Raw genomic sequence first — 12,530 nt, 5'->3', positions numbered from 1 at the left:
ACAACATCTTCTTCACTTCCTCTCTTGCTATTATCGGTACTTTCCTTACTTTGTGTTGCATTGGTACTGCATCCGGTTTAAGGACAATTTGTGCACATACTCCTTCAACTCACCAATCTCCTCATTGAATAAGCTAGTCATTCCCTCTACAATTGACTCAGTTGTCATCTCACTCACCACCATAACCTGGTCCTTCGCCCTGGGATTAATTATAATGTGTAAGTCATATTGACGACCCCACCCCAAAATCGGTGGTCCTGATTGAGCTACATATACCTTCCCCTTCACTACTCTTCCTTTAAAAACAATGTCTGCTAACATATATCCAATTATATCTATTCTCTCACCTTAGTAACCACTCGGATTTATATCTTTAGGTTCCAAAACTACATCTAGCCAATTCCGCTTAAACAAATACTCTGGAATAATTGTCCAAAATGATCCCGATTCGACCATCAACTCAGTTTCCTTCCCATCGATAACAAACATGAAACTTGGTCTCTTCCTCCTCCCTGGCTCCATTTCCGACTCCTCATCACTTATGCACAATATTTTCCTTTTACCCTCAACACTACACTCAGAGACTTCACTCACACCCTCTCCTTGAACTACAGCTATTTTTGTTCTAACACTCGTCTTACACATTTTATAGAAGTGACCTTTCTTTCCACATTTTTTGCACTCCTTGTCTATAGCAAAACATTTCTTATAGTCAGCTGTGTGATAAGTGCTTCCACACCTAGTGCACATTCTTCCCATGTTTCTATACTGATCTTAGTTATTGAAGACACCATACTTCTTACTACTTCTCTCTCCCTTTTCACTGCTCTTTTTACTGTCCACTACGGCTACCTCCTCATCATTTTCAACACAAGATACATTCTCTTTCATCTTCTCCTTCCTCTCCATCTCCCTCATGCATGCATCCGACACTTCCACCACCTTTGCTATCTCTATCGCACTCTGTAGAGAAGGGTTCTTTGACGCCCACAGTTTCTCCTGCATCTTCTTATTTCTGCATTGCACTATGAGCTGGTCCCTAATCATCTCTTCTCTAAGTGTCCCAAAGTTACATTTTAACGACAGTTCCCTAAAACGTGTCACAAATTGGTCAACCGTTTCATCTTGTCTCTGTGGCTGCGTATAAAATTCATGTCTTGCCATAACAATATTCACTTCCTTTGAATACTGTTTTTTTAATCTCGCCTTTGCTTCAAGGTAAACATTCGTGATATTTCTCCCTTCAGCATTCGTTCCTGTAGGTAGAAACTTAAATGCGTGCTGCCCCTCTTTCCCTAACATGCTCAACAGTAATGCCTTCTTCCTTGCAGCACTAAAGTCTATTCCATCCAATGCTTCTATATAGTTTTCGAATATCTCAATCCATTCGTCCCACTCTATAGGTGGATCGCCACTCTGTTGTAGGAATAATGGAGGTGTAATCACATTCAGATTCTCCATTCCTTTTTTTTTTTTTATAATCTTATAATGCACCGAGTTCAATTTCCAAGTGGTGTTACAATAACTCCTCTTGAGCAAGTTAGTTCTTTTACTTCCAGATGTCTTTTTGCTTACTGCTCGATACAGATTTTCCACAACTCAATTTTGGCAGTTTCTTAAAAAGAAAATGAATTAAAATAAATAACTAATATCTGTACGCACCGTCAGTCTTACCGATCTTACGCCGCTGTTTTCTTAACCTTTTCACTTAAATCCTCATGAAGTATTTTCCGTTGCTCTCTTAATTTCCATACTCCCGACTCGATCCAGCGTCACCTAGCAACCCTCTTGTGATTTCAAAATGGCCGTCACGTTGTGTGTGATACGTTTCTGCCACGTTTTGCGCGATATGTCAATCCGTAACTGTTCGCAACGTCCTCTTCGTCACAGCGCTACTTCTTACCCTGCACTGTGACTCTCCACCTTCTTTAATGGTGCTGCTGGGTTCCAAACCGCGTCTCTGTCGTGACACTCAAGAACTTGTCAATGCTCCAACCGACATTCACGGTAGCATCTTCCTAATCTTTAAAAGTAAACATCCAACTCCAAAGTTTTGCTCGTATTACATTTAAGGCTTTTAAATTGATTAATCTTTCCACACGTACCTTATGCCTTTGGCACGTATTCCTTTTTCCAATTCTGTTAATTTCTATCGTTCTTTTCTCAATTTGGCAAGTATTTCTTTTTTTTTTCAATCTCGTCAATTTCTATCGTTCTGTTTTCTATTATATCTTCTTTTCCAATAATATCCTTCACTCGTTTTCCTTAATTCGCTTTAAGTCACTTCTTTTCTTTTTTCTTTATCTTGCTCCAATCATTTTTTTTTTCTTCCTTCTTCCTTTTTTTTAAAATCTTCACGCGCTGTTCCATCAGCTGGTTTTCTTTTAAAACACTCTGTGCTCAATTTCTCTGTCAGCCATCGTCGCCACGTGTTGTAGGGGAGAATACGTCGTCGCATGAGGCTTATCGCTTGATTAAAAGAATATTTAATAAGAGCTACAGAGATAAGCTGATGTTCCCATAAAAGCTAACAGGGAAACTCATCTGAGAAACAACATACATGGAATCTTAGTAATACAAGAATCTAAGTGGAACATTCACATTAAAGGGAAAGACACTACACAGGTGATAAGTGAATACAACAGATACTTTAACAGCATATAACCGGAGAACTACAAAATAAATTGTGATTCATACAAATAAGAATAATATGAAAGTGGAAATAGAGATATGGAGCTCCTAAGGTTACTGGAGATTGAGTGTGCTAGAATTGTTTTCTTAAATATTTTTCCTAAATATGAATACCATATTTTTAATAATGCTGTATTTGTCTCAGGTGAGAATATATACATTTTTGGGGAAAGGTTTATATAGCGTGAACTCGACCCGAAGGTATAAGAGCGCTTTAAATGAACACCAGTTAAATTACGCAAGGACACATTCATGTTTTGTTAGGCACGGGGAGATGAACTGATTTGCACAGAATCACAGGATGTTGAGCGTCCCTGCCGAGATTCAATTCCAGTTCCCCAGCTCCAAGGTCGATCCTCTAGCCCTTTGCCCATAAATTATTTCATTTACCTGCTTGACCTCATCAGCCATGTATCTTGATAATAGGCATTTACATATTTAACCAGTGATTGAGGGTTCCAGCTATGCATAGTGCCTTTTCCATTTGTAAATTAAATTTCTTAATAAAGTTCATGCAAACAAAGTTGTAAGAGGCAATCTTCAACGTGTACCGGGCTCCATTACAGAGAACGTTGAATGGCAGGTTGGTCCTTTAACTTAGTTAACTGCTTCAAACACATAATGAAAACCTTAATTAAAAAACAGTTCACGAGTTGAGTTCAGGCACTTGCTGTTTCCAGACTGGATGACTGGAATGTACTTCTCAGTGGCCTTCCCAAAGTTCTCCTAGCCTTCTTTAGAGGTTCTACATGCAGCAGCTCGAATTGTCTCTAGATGTAAGAAATCTGACCACTTTTGTTCTGTCTTTATATCACTACACTGAATTCCCATTAAAGCAAGAGCAATTTAAGATGGCCTGCATCACTCAGAAAGCCCTATATACATCAACTCCTCATGGTTTGACTGAGAAAATCTCTGGCTGCTAACAGGCAGTTAAAATTCAGATTCCCTCTTTCTCAGGTCTCCCACATTCAAACAAGAATAGTGTATGAAGTAAACCCATTATGACAGGGCCACCCGCAAGACATGTCTAGATCTTCAAACCACTCCATGTCGTGCAACTTTTAAAAAGGAATGAAAGCCCTTCTGTTCCATAGACACTTCAACTGTGACTAGAGACTGACCGCTCAACGGTGACTGAGAAATCATGAAACATATCCTTCTTTTGTTGCTAGTCTTTATCCTGGATTAGACTCATTTTATCAAGTTTGTGTAATATTATTTGTAAAGCACTCTGGCACTGTTCTAAAGTTCTCTAATGCCCTTTAGCTATCTTTGTCCAACAGAAAAGTGCATAAATGACTGTTGAGAAAGAGGAGTAAATACATTTGTATTAGCAGTCAAAAGAGAATAAGCACAAGTACTAACCAAGCTTGTTTCTGTTGGACAGCAACGTGGCAGTGCAATGCAGCACATGTGGCAAAGCAGCCTGGACCAGCTCCCAGCGAGAAATGCTCTGGATTGCTTCGGAGAGTGCAGGCGAGAGGCCATGGAGTTTGTTTTCCACCAAGACTCGTTCAAATGACTACCAAGAAAGAGACAGAATGAATAACTTTAGAAACAGAATTGCATAAACTAGCCAACATTAGCGGCTCCTTCGCTAAGGCGGAGAAGCGTCGCCCCACTGCTCTTGGCACAATGCAAAAGAAAAAAATAAATGATGATAACAGAAGTTATTTCTATTATCATTTTATTTCTAGTGTCAGCAAAATTGGAGGGTGCAGGACTGGGATCCCGTGAGTGTTGCTGCACTCCTAAGTGTGCATGACGGCTTGGTCGGTCCTCTAGGGCCGGCCAAACAGTCCTGCGCACTTTGCATGTTCCCCACCAGGCTGCATTACACAGTCTGGTGAGGAACATGGCCAGCCTCCCATTCCTCGTCTGAGCGCTGAGCAACGGCGCTCAGACCAATCACAATGCTGCATTGCAGCGTTGTGATTGGCTTAAGGGTGTGTGGCCTGTGTCCTTCCTGGTTCCGGCCGGAGAGACGACAAGGAACGACTGAGGAGAGGAACGCAGCGAGGAGGTAAGTGGCTTTTTTGTTTGTTTTTTGTACCCCCGCAACTCCCACTGCCTCCCCACTCTCATTTCCTGCCAGCTGCTACTGCTAACCAAACTTCGCTAATGCCCCTTCGTGTGGGACAACGGGCCCTCACTGAAACACACATGCTGCATGCATTGAGGTTGAACATGCCGCTCTGGCTCATGAATATCTACTCCAACATATCATTTGATCAAAATATAGTGACTATAAAAATATCTAGGTACACATTATTGCGACTATATATTTTTTAAACAACAATGTCAATGTTTAAAGACAGTTTACTAACATATTGTGATATACAATATCGTTTCATGTACTTTTCATTTGGGTATATTTTTGTTATAATTTTATATAGGTGTTTATGTTTTATAATACATAGTGTATGATATTTTTTCGCATTGTGTCGTTGGTGGTTGGGGGATTGGGAAGATAGTGGTCGATTATAAAGATAGAACGCTTCATTTAGAGTTAGGGGGACAGTGTGCATGATCGAGTACCCAGTCCACCTACCTCATTTAGAGACGGAAAACGTTAAGTTTTCCTTCTGTGGCACCCCCGTTGGCTTTGTTGATGCAAAACCTCCTACGATAGCCCAGTGGAGCAGGGGGCTGCCGGAGGAAGGATATTACAAAGTCCGCCCTATTAGGGTGAATGGTTAACGTCTTTTTTCCCTCTCTGTAGCCATAAGAACACCTCTGTGAGTTTGTTTTAGAAGGAACACAAACTTTTGAAACGTTTTCAATGTATAGAGATGACTATTTGACCAATGGTCATCTGTAAATTCGATAGATGGGTGGCGGAGGTAATGTCCTCTATCACCCTAGTGACACAGTACCGTCCATCAAATGCTAAATCAAGCCCATAGTAACTGATATTAACCAGCTCTTCCACTTAACATTAGAATATGGGTTAGGAACAAGTAACAGGAGTTCTATTTCTGGCCAACTGCCCATACCTACCTTTGAGAGGGGCAGATCTTTTAGTCATATTGACTACATAATCATGGGGCCTTATCTACAAGAAAGTGAATCAATGCATCATCGCAAGCCATTTGGCTATGCCGCACTGAGTCACTTTCAAAGCACAGGGATGCAACATATTCGCAATAATATGTTGCATCCCTGTATTTTCCCCCGCGCTGGCGCGCAATTGGCTGCCATGCGCCAACGCATGCGTCCTTGCACCACGGTGCAAGGGTGTCTGCTTTTCAGGGGAGATTCTTTTAGTGCAGGTAGGGATACTTTCCTGCACAAAAACAATCACGAGAGGTGAGTTCCTCTTTCCATGTGTCCTGCAGAATGCAGCATGCATAGAAAGAGGAAAAAACGAGGAGAAATTAAAACATTTCTCCTCATTGCACCTCCCTACACACCCCCAGGGAGGCATAACATTCTGATGAATTCACAGGTTTACCTAAGGTTGTGAATCTGGGAATGCGGCAGAAGCCATAGGTGTTACGTGGGAACACCGACAGCACCACCCATAGCACATCCTTTCACTTAAAGTGCTTATGAAAAGGGGCCGAATTTACAACACACAAATTCCTGTGTGTGACCACAGGGAACATTGAATAAGTATCTCAGAAGGGCAGTGCCTCTCAGATCTGCTGCTTTAAACTATAGGGCCCATGCTGAGAAGTTTGATTTGCACCAACCAGGCCCTGCACTCTGACTGACTGCGCCTGCTGCACAATCTGGAACTACAGCCCTGTGGACCTTACTTGCTTCAAAAGGACTAAAGAGTGGACTCACTGCAAGCTACAGGTTAAGAGCTCACCTGGACCATCACCGCCAAGAATCCCCAGCCTGGAGTACTACCGGTGGATTTGTAAGGGTTTTGTCCAAATGGATTGTGGGATTTGAAGTCCCAAACTTTCAAAGACCACCTTGGAGTAAGTTTTGGACCCTTTGGGACACTTACAAGAACTTCAGGAAAAAGTTCCAGAAGTTTTGAAAACTTTGGAGGAACTTTGAAAAAAGGCCATAAGTGGACTGACTCAACCAGGCCAGCCAAGCCAGTGACCCTCAACTGCGAGCCTGCCTGCCCCCAGGTTTGTCCTGCTGAAATGCTCCTGAGGTCTGACTTCCAGAGTTTGCACAGGAGTTGGTTGAAACTCAAGATGGTGAACCCTCACCAAATCCAGCCTGGTGAAGTGCATCAAGAGACCCCGGGAGAAAAAGCTATGTAACAGTTTCTAAGTCCGAACGTAGAAAAGGTGACCTGGACCAACCGCGAGAGTCAAGCCGCCCACCTTCAACCGCATGCCAGCCTGGATCTCTGGTTCATCCCACCGGAAAGCTCCGGTGGTCTGACTTCCGTAGGTTTGACCGGGAGCTCGCCTCAAGGCACTCCGGCGAACCCTCACTGAATCTGCAGGGTGGCTTTACGTGTCCTTGTAAATAGGGGGCAGCAAATGTGCCCCTGGTGCATCACAATAAGTGACGTACTGGTGGCGCAAGGGGCTTGTAAAAAAGCCCCTTGGATCTTAGACAGTGGCACTATTTAAGCAAAATGAAGGTTATAGTTTGCTTTGACAGCGATCATTATGCCTTAGTTGTTGACTTTCTTGCCAACATCCTACCTGTTCCCCAGGATGGTGAAATCGAATCGTCCTCAGCACCACTATTACATACGAACAAATGTAGAAATGTAAAATAAGCCGATATAATCAACAATGATATATTATCCTAAGATCGTTTGTCACAACACGTGGCAAATGGAAAACTAGTTAAACATACCTTGCACATGGTTTTCAAGGGAGTGTTGAGTGGCAAAGAAGGGATTGATTGATGCCGCTAGAAAGGGCGACAAAATTGAATTAACTACTGACAGAAAGATATACAGGTCATCCCTGAGGGCTAATAAGAGAGACTGGGAGGAAGCTCATTGGGTTGAACTCACTGATACCATGGCAACGAAGGAGACCCAAGCTATCTGGAAAATGAGTGCATTTGGCAGTCGATCGTGTGTAATTCTGCCTGATTCGTCTGCCCCAGCCGATCAGTGGGATGTTCATTTTACTTCCCTTTTTTAAAGAACGGGATAGTTGTGTCTCAGCTTTTCCTGCTAATATTGTGCACAAAACCTGTTCTTCGAGGTTACCGTTGCCTATTATTCACCATCTGTGTGCTTCCTTTCACCGAAAGAAACGGAGGTAGTGCCCAGTGGCATACTTGAGCTTTTGCCGCCCGGGGGGTCCATTGGTTTGCAACCCTGTGACAGCAGGTGCAGGTAAGAGCGGGGGAGGGGAAGGGGGAGTTGACAGACGACGAGGGAAAATAAAATACTAAAAAGGAAAACCACTTACCTTGCACTCGCTGAAACTGCCCATCTCCCCCGCCGCCCCAAAAAAAGTGCCGGCCAGGACTCCCCCACTCTCCTTCCTATGCCCCTGGTAGCGCTTCACCTATTGAAGCAGGAAATAGCTCCTGTCCCAATAGCATTCTAAGCGACCTGAGCCTGCCATCTCTATACCTTGCCCAAATACCCTCACTAATTTAGTTGTTGGGGGTACAAAATCTCCTTGAGTCATGGAGAGGGGTTATTATTATCCACATACATAAGAAGGGAGTGAGAGATAACCCAGGGAATTACAGCTTTATATAACTCAAAAGATCTTTGCTAGGTATGTTCACGCCCGGCTCCAGACCTGGATGAAAAATCATCAGATATTGTCTGATTTCCAGGCAGGATTTCATGAGAAAATAAGTACAATGGACCAGGTGTTTCGGTTATCGGCTATTTGCTTTGAATAAAATGAAAGACCAGAATTTGTAAAGCGCACAGCTACCTCCGATGTGGTGTCCCGGCGCTGGGGGCCCTCTGGAAGATTAAGCGAGCTATTGCCCAGAGTAACATGGTGCTGGGCTGACCTGCCGCCAGTGCCAGGGATTGAACCGTGAGCCCCAGATTCCAGTGTAAGTCGCCCTGGCCGCTGCGCCACACCTCTTCCAATATATTATACACACACAAAACATCTCTTTCTGACCTTCCTGGATTTGAAGGCCACATTTGATTTAGTCCCTAGAAAACGCCTGTAGAAAGCTCTCAGAAAATATGCTATCCCCAAAGATTTTTTATACATTTTAATTAAATTACAAACTGATACTTATGCTCATCTCAGGTGGAATAGTTATGGTCATAGTCACTGATAAGATTCCTATTAACAGTGGGGTTAGATAGGGCTGCATCCTCCCCATTAGACAGCCCAGAGGGACGTCCGGGGTACCGACGGGCAGAGCGGTGCTCCATGTACCTGAGCTGAAGCCAGGTGAGGTGGGGCTGTTCCCTCCTGCCGCAAAGTCAGGAGGACGAACATATATCACACTCTCAGGTGATATCATTCATTTTCATTTTTTTATATAGCAGTAGCATTAATGGTCCTGAAGAAGCAGCTGGAGACGACGTGGCTCCGTTCTACTGCAGAAACATGTCGACCTAAGATACTCATTAGTAGTCATTTGTTTACACTACTATTTGCACTGTTTTTATTGATTTGGGATTGAAGGGGTGCAGAATAAAGTTTCTTCCCCCTTCACTACCCAATTTTATTGTATCCCACTTTTCACTGATTCACGTTTCACTTTAGTTTGCACTGCTACTCAGTTGTCCACAGACACACTCCCATACTTCACTATCTATCACTGGTATAGTCGCTTCAGACTAGGTTCAAAACATCTGCCTATCTGCTGTGGGTATGTTACCTTCAGAGTGTGAAGGATCCCAGATGATGTAGGGCGGTCTCAGTCGATGACTGATGGGAATTCTTTCACATTGAAGGAATACCTTAAGCACGATTTCATTTGTTTTTGAATAAGCTAAGCTTTCTTTTTCCTCCACACAGATACATAACAAGTTAGCAATTTTGACCCACAGCTACTTTTTGTTGGTGTAAGGGCTGCATTCTAGCCATCTCCCTGTTTTGCCTGTTTATAAATGGACTGCTGAGGTGGAAGAGTGTCTTCCAACATGATGCCCCTAAACTAGCAAACATCAGCACCCCTGTGCAGATGTTTGCTGATGACACAGTACTCTGTCACATACCCCTATGGGCATCCAAGTTTTGCTAGGAGAAATCCAGATGTTTTGTGCAAATAGATGCCTTAAAAAAAATGCTGGGAAAACAAAGTTAATGGCCATAAACCCTCATCATTCTTTTAAACATAAAATGGAGGTTGATTCCAACTCTATAGTTTACACGCGGCGTACCTCCCCCCTGAGCGCTTATACAGAGCCCGGCTGCACCCTTCCCCGACCTGCACGTGCTGCAACCACGCCATAGCGAATTTTTATCATATGATCTGGCAAGGCCCCATCCTTGCACCATTCTGGGCGGGTGTGGAATGGGAACTCTCACAGACCCTGGGATGGACAGTTCACCATGACCTATTGCGTCTGATTCTAGGCGTATTTAATGGTCTGGACGGCTCTCGGGCCGACAAGCGCTTCCTTGGGACAGCGGTGGCGGCGGGAAAGCGAGATATAGCAGCACTATGGTCAAACCCCCAACAATGCAAAGGTGGAGGCAGGGGGTGGACTGGTGTGAAACTTAAGAAGAGCCCCTCTTTGAAGCTTGGGGCTGCCCTGAACTCTTTGAAAAGATATAGGGGAAATGGTTCAACTTGTTGTCCTGAGGGGTGGATGTGTGTCTTTTATCATTCAGGATTGCATCATGTATGATTTTACCCTACAAATTGATTCACAAGTCCCTGTCATTCCTCATGTGGATGTACACCAATATTATGCTTGATTTTAATGCCAATGTAAATTTGTGGTTCATTCTAAATTCAAAAAACTTGATTAACAAAAAAAATGGAGGTTGATGGGGTATTGATTGAGGGTTTTAGGAGATTTAATTATCTAGGTCTCAGACTTTCATGCCAACTTTCCTGTAAGCCCCAAGAGTAAATGTTTGTTACAGCACAGATCTGCAGCAATTTAAAAAAAAGTACAAACTCACTTCAAGTTGGGCTCTATCTCCTGTTATTGAAGTCTATAGAGCCGTCATTTTGGGAGGGGCTCTCTATGGGGCGGAACTCTGGGGTTATAGTGATTCTAGCTTATTAACAATAACGGAAAATATATTTCTAAGGTCACTTATGCTTCCACTTAGGTGGGATCTTAATATTCAGGGGTTGACCATATTGCTCATTTTAGAATCCTAAAGTATTGGGTTAGACTATGGACAATTCTTTAGCTGGTTTCCTATAGAATGGCCCTAAGGGAGCAGACTGCGCTTGATAAGAACTATTCCATGCCGTGGCTTAGGGCAGGTGAAGAGCTCCACCTTAGTTTACATCTGTCTGAGATGTGGGAAGACCCAGAAAATATGAGCAGAAATCTGGGTACTAAGATCAAGCATGTCTATTGGGACCACATGCTTTTAGAAGTCTAGCATGAACCTTGTATGGAGGGTAAGATTAAATTTTTTTTAGCCACGTTGGTCATCCAAATCTAAAATAATTATGGATAGGATTATTCCCCATACTGCTAAAACTTTGTATTTTCCTTCATAGTTAGTTCCCTTCCTCTTAACAAGCTGACTGCTAAATGAACAGAAGAGAAGGTGAAGTAGGGGAATGTCCCTTCTGCCCAGGGAAACTGTGACTCAATTAATACTTATCTGCCCAATGTACACCTACCAGGTACCAAGTGGATTATTCCAATCTGTCGCCACTTGGGCGTTGGCCATTGTACGGAGGCATTGTATATTCTTAGTCACGAGCCATACAAACCGATTGTGTTTGTGACTTCAGGATTTTTTATTTGGGAATGGCATATAGGGCCTAAAAGTCTTAAATAGTCTGTCTATTATCTCCCCTAATTCACCCATGTGGTTGGTGGTGATATTAATGTGATGTGTCAGCACCAGGTGAAATTGATATTTTAATGGTTAGATATTTATAGTCTGAAATTCGTCATTCCCTATTGGCTGTCTTAATTTAGAGGGTTTCTTCCATGCGACCTCTGAGGAATTATCCCCCTTAAGATAAAGCACATGCCTCTTTATTACATAATTCTTGTTATGAATGAGTTACTTTTGTTCCATTATTAGACTATGCTGTGAACCTTTTAAATGCCTTTCCTGGCTATGGAAACTCTACGAGCTCCCACCAATGTTAGATATTAAACAAGTAGTTTCTGACTTTTCACACTTTTTCTCTACACTATGGGGCCCATTAGGATGGCGGGCGGATTGCCCCCGCAGGGCCAGCGGTAGCTACCGCCGGCCCGGCAGGGGCAATCCGCCCGCCATCCTCAACAAAATGACCCCCCACCACATTAGAATGGCTGGGGGGTCCGAGGCGGACCGATATTCCGAAGTCGACCGGCGGAAAAAGTGGTTTTCTATGGTGGCGGTGTCTGGGAGACACCGCCAACCATATTACTAAGAGGGCGGTCTGATGCTTTTCCACGACGTCGTTGCCGCCGTGGAGAAGCATTCGATCTTTACTATGGGGGCCCATTGCAGGTCACCATGGTGAAGGCGAGGTGGGGGGTGCACATGGGGAGTACCTGTGGTACCCCCCTGCATTTGCATACACAATGTGGCAGGCACCGCGTGGTGCCTGCCGCTTTGTGTATGCAAATGCATAACATGCATTTTTAACATTGCGGCGGGTGCTGTTGTAAATACCGCCCGCCGCAATGTTACAAATGCATGATGCGCCCGCCAGTGTGGCGGGCACATCATAATGTGCATGGGGGGACCACCGCTCAGATCGCGGGCGGTCCCGTTTCCACAAGGATGGCGGGAGGACAAAGTCCGCCCGCCATCCTAATGTGCCCCCTAGTA

The 12,530-nt window shown here is 43.7% G+C and overlaps 1 protein-coding gene across 1 annotated transcript in view; it reads right to left on the bottom strand.

Annotated features, from left to right (window-relative positions):
• Positions 1-12,530, bottom strand: part of UNC80 (unc-80 subunit of NALCN channel complex) — a 2,761,828-nt gene that overhangs the window by 2,574,542 nt on the left and 174,756 nt on the right. Inside the window, exon 3 of the mRNA XM_078680564.1 lies at positions 4,060-4,216. Within this exon, the coding sequence (XP_078536690.1) occupies positions 4,060-4,216 (157 nt within the window). The remainder of the gene's footprint in view (positions 1-4,059; positions 4,217-12,530) is intronic.

Source organism: Lissotriton helveticus, chromosome 3_1 (genome assembly GCF_964261635.1).
Source record: "Lissotriton helveticus chromosome 3_1, aLisHel1.1, whole genome shotgun sequence".
Taxonomy (NCBI): Eukaryota; Metazoa; Chordata; class Amphibia; order Caudata; family Salamandridae; genus Lissotriton; species Lissotriton helveticus.
Note: the sequence above shows the minus strand (reverse complement) of the source record. Positions and strands in the feature narration are given on the sequence as shown.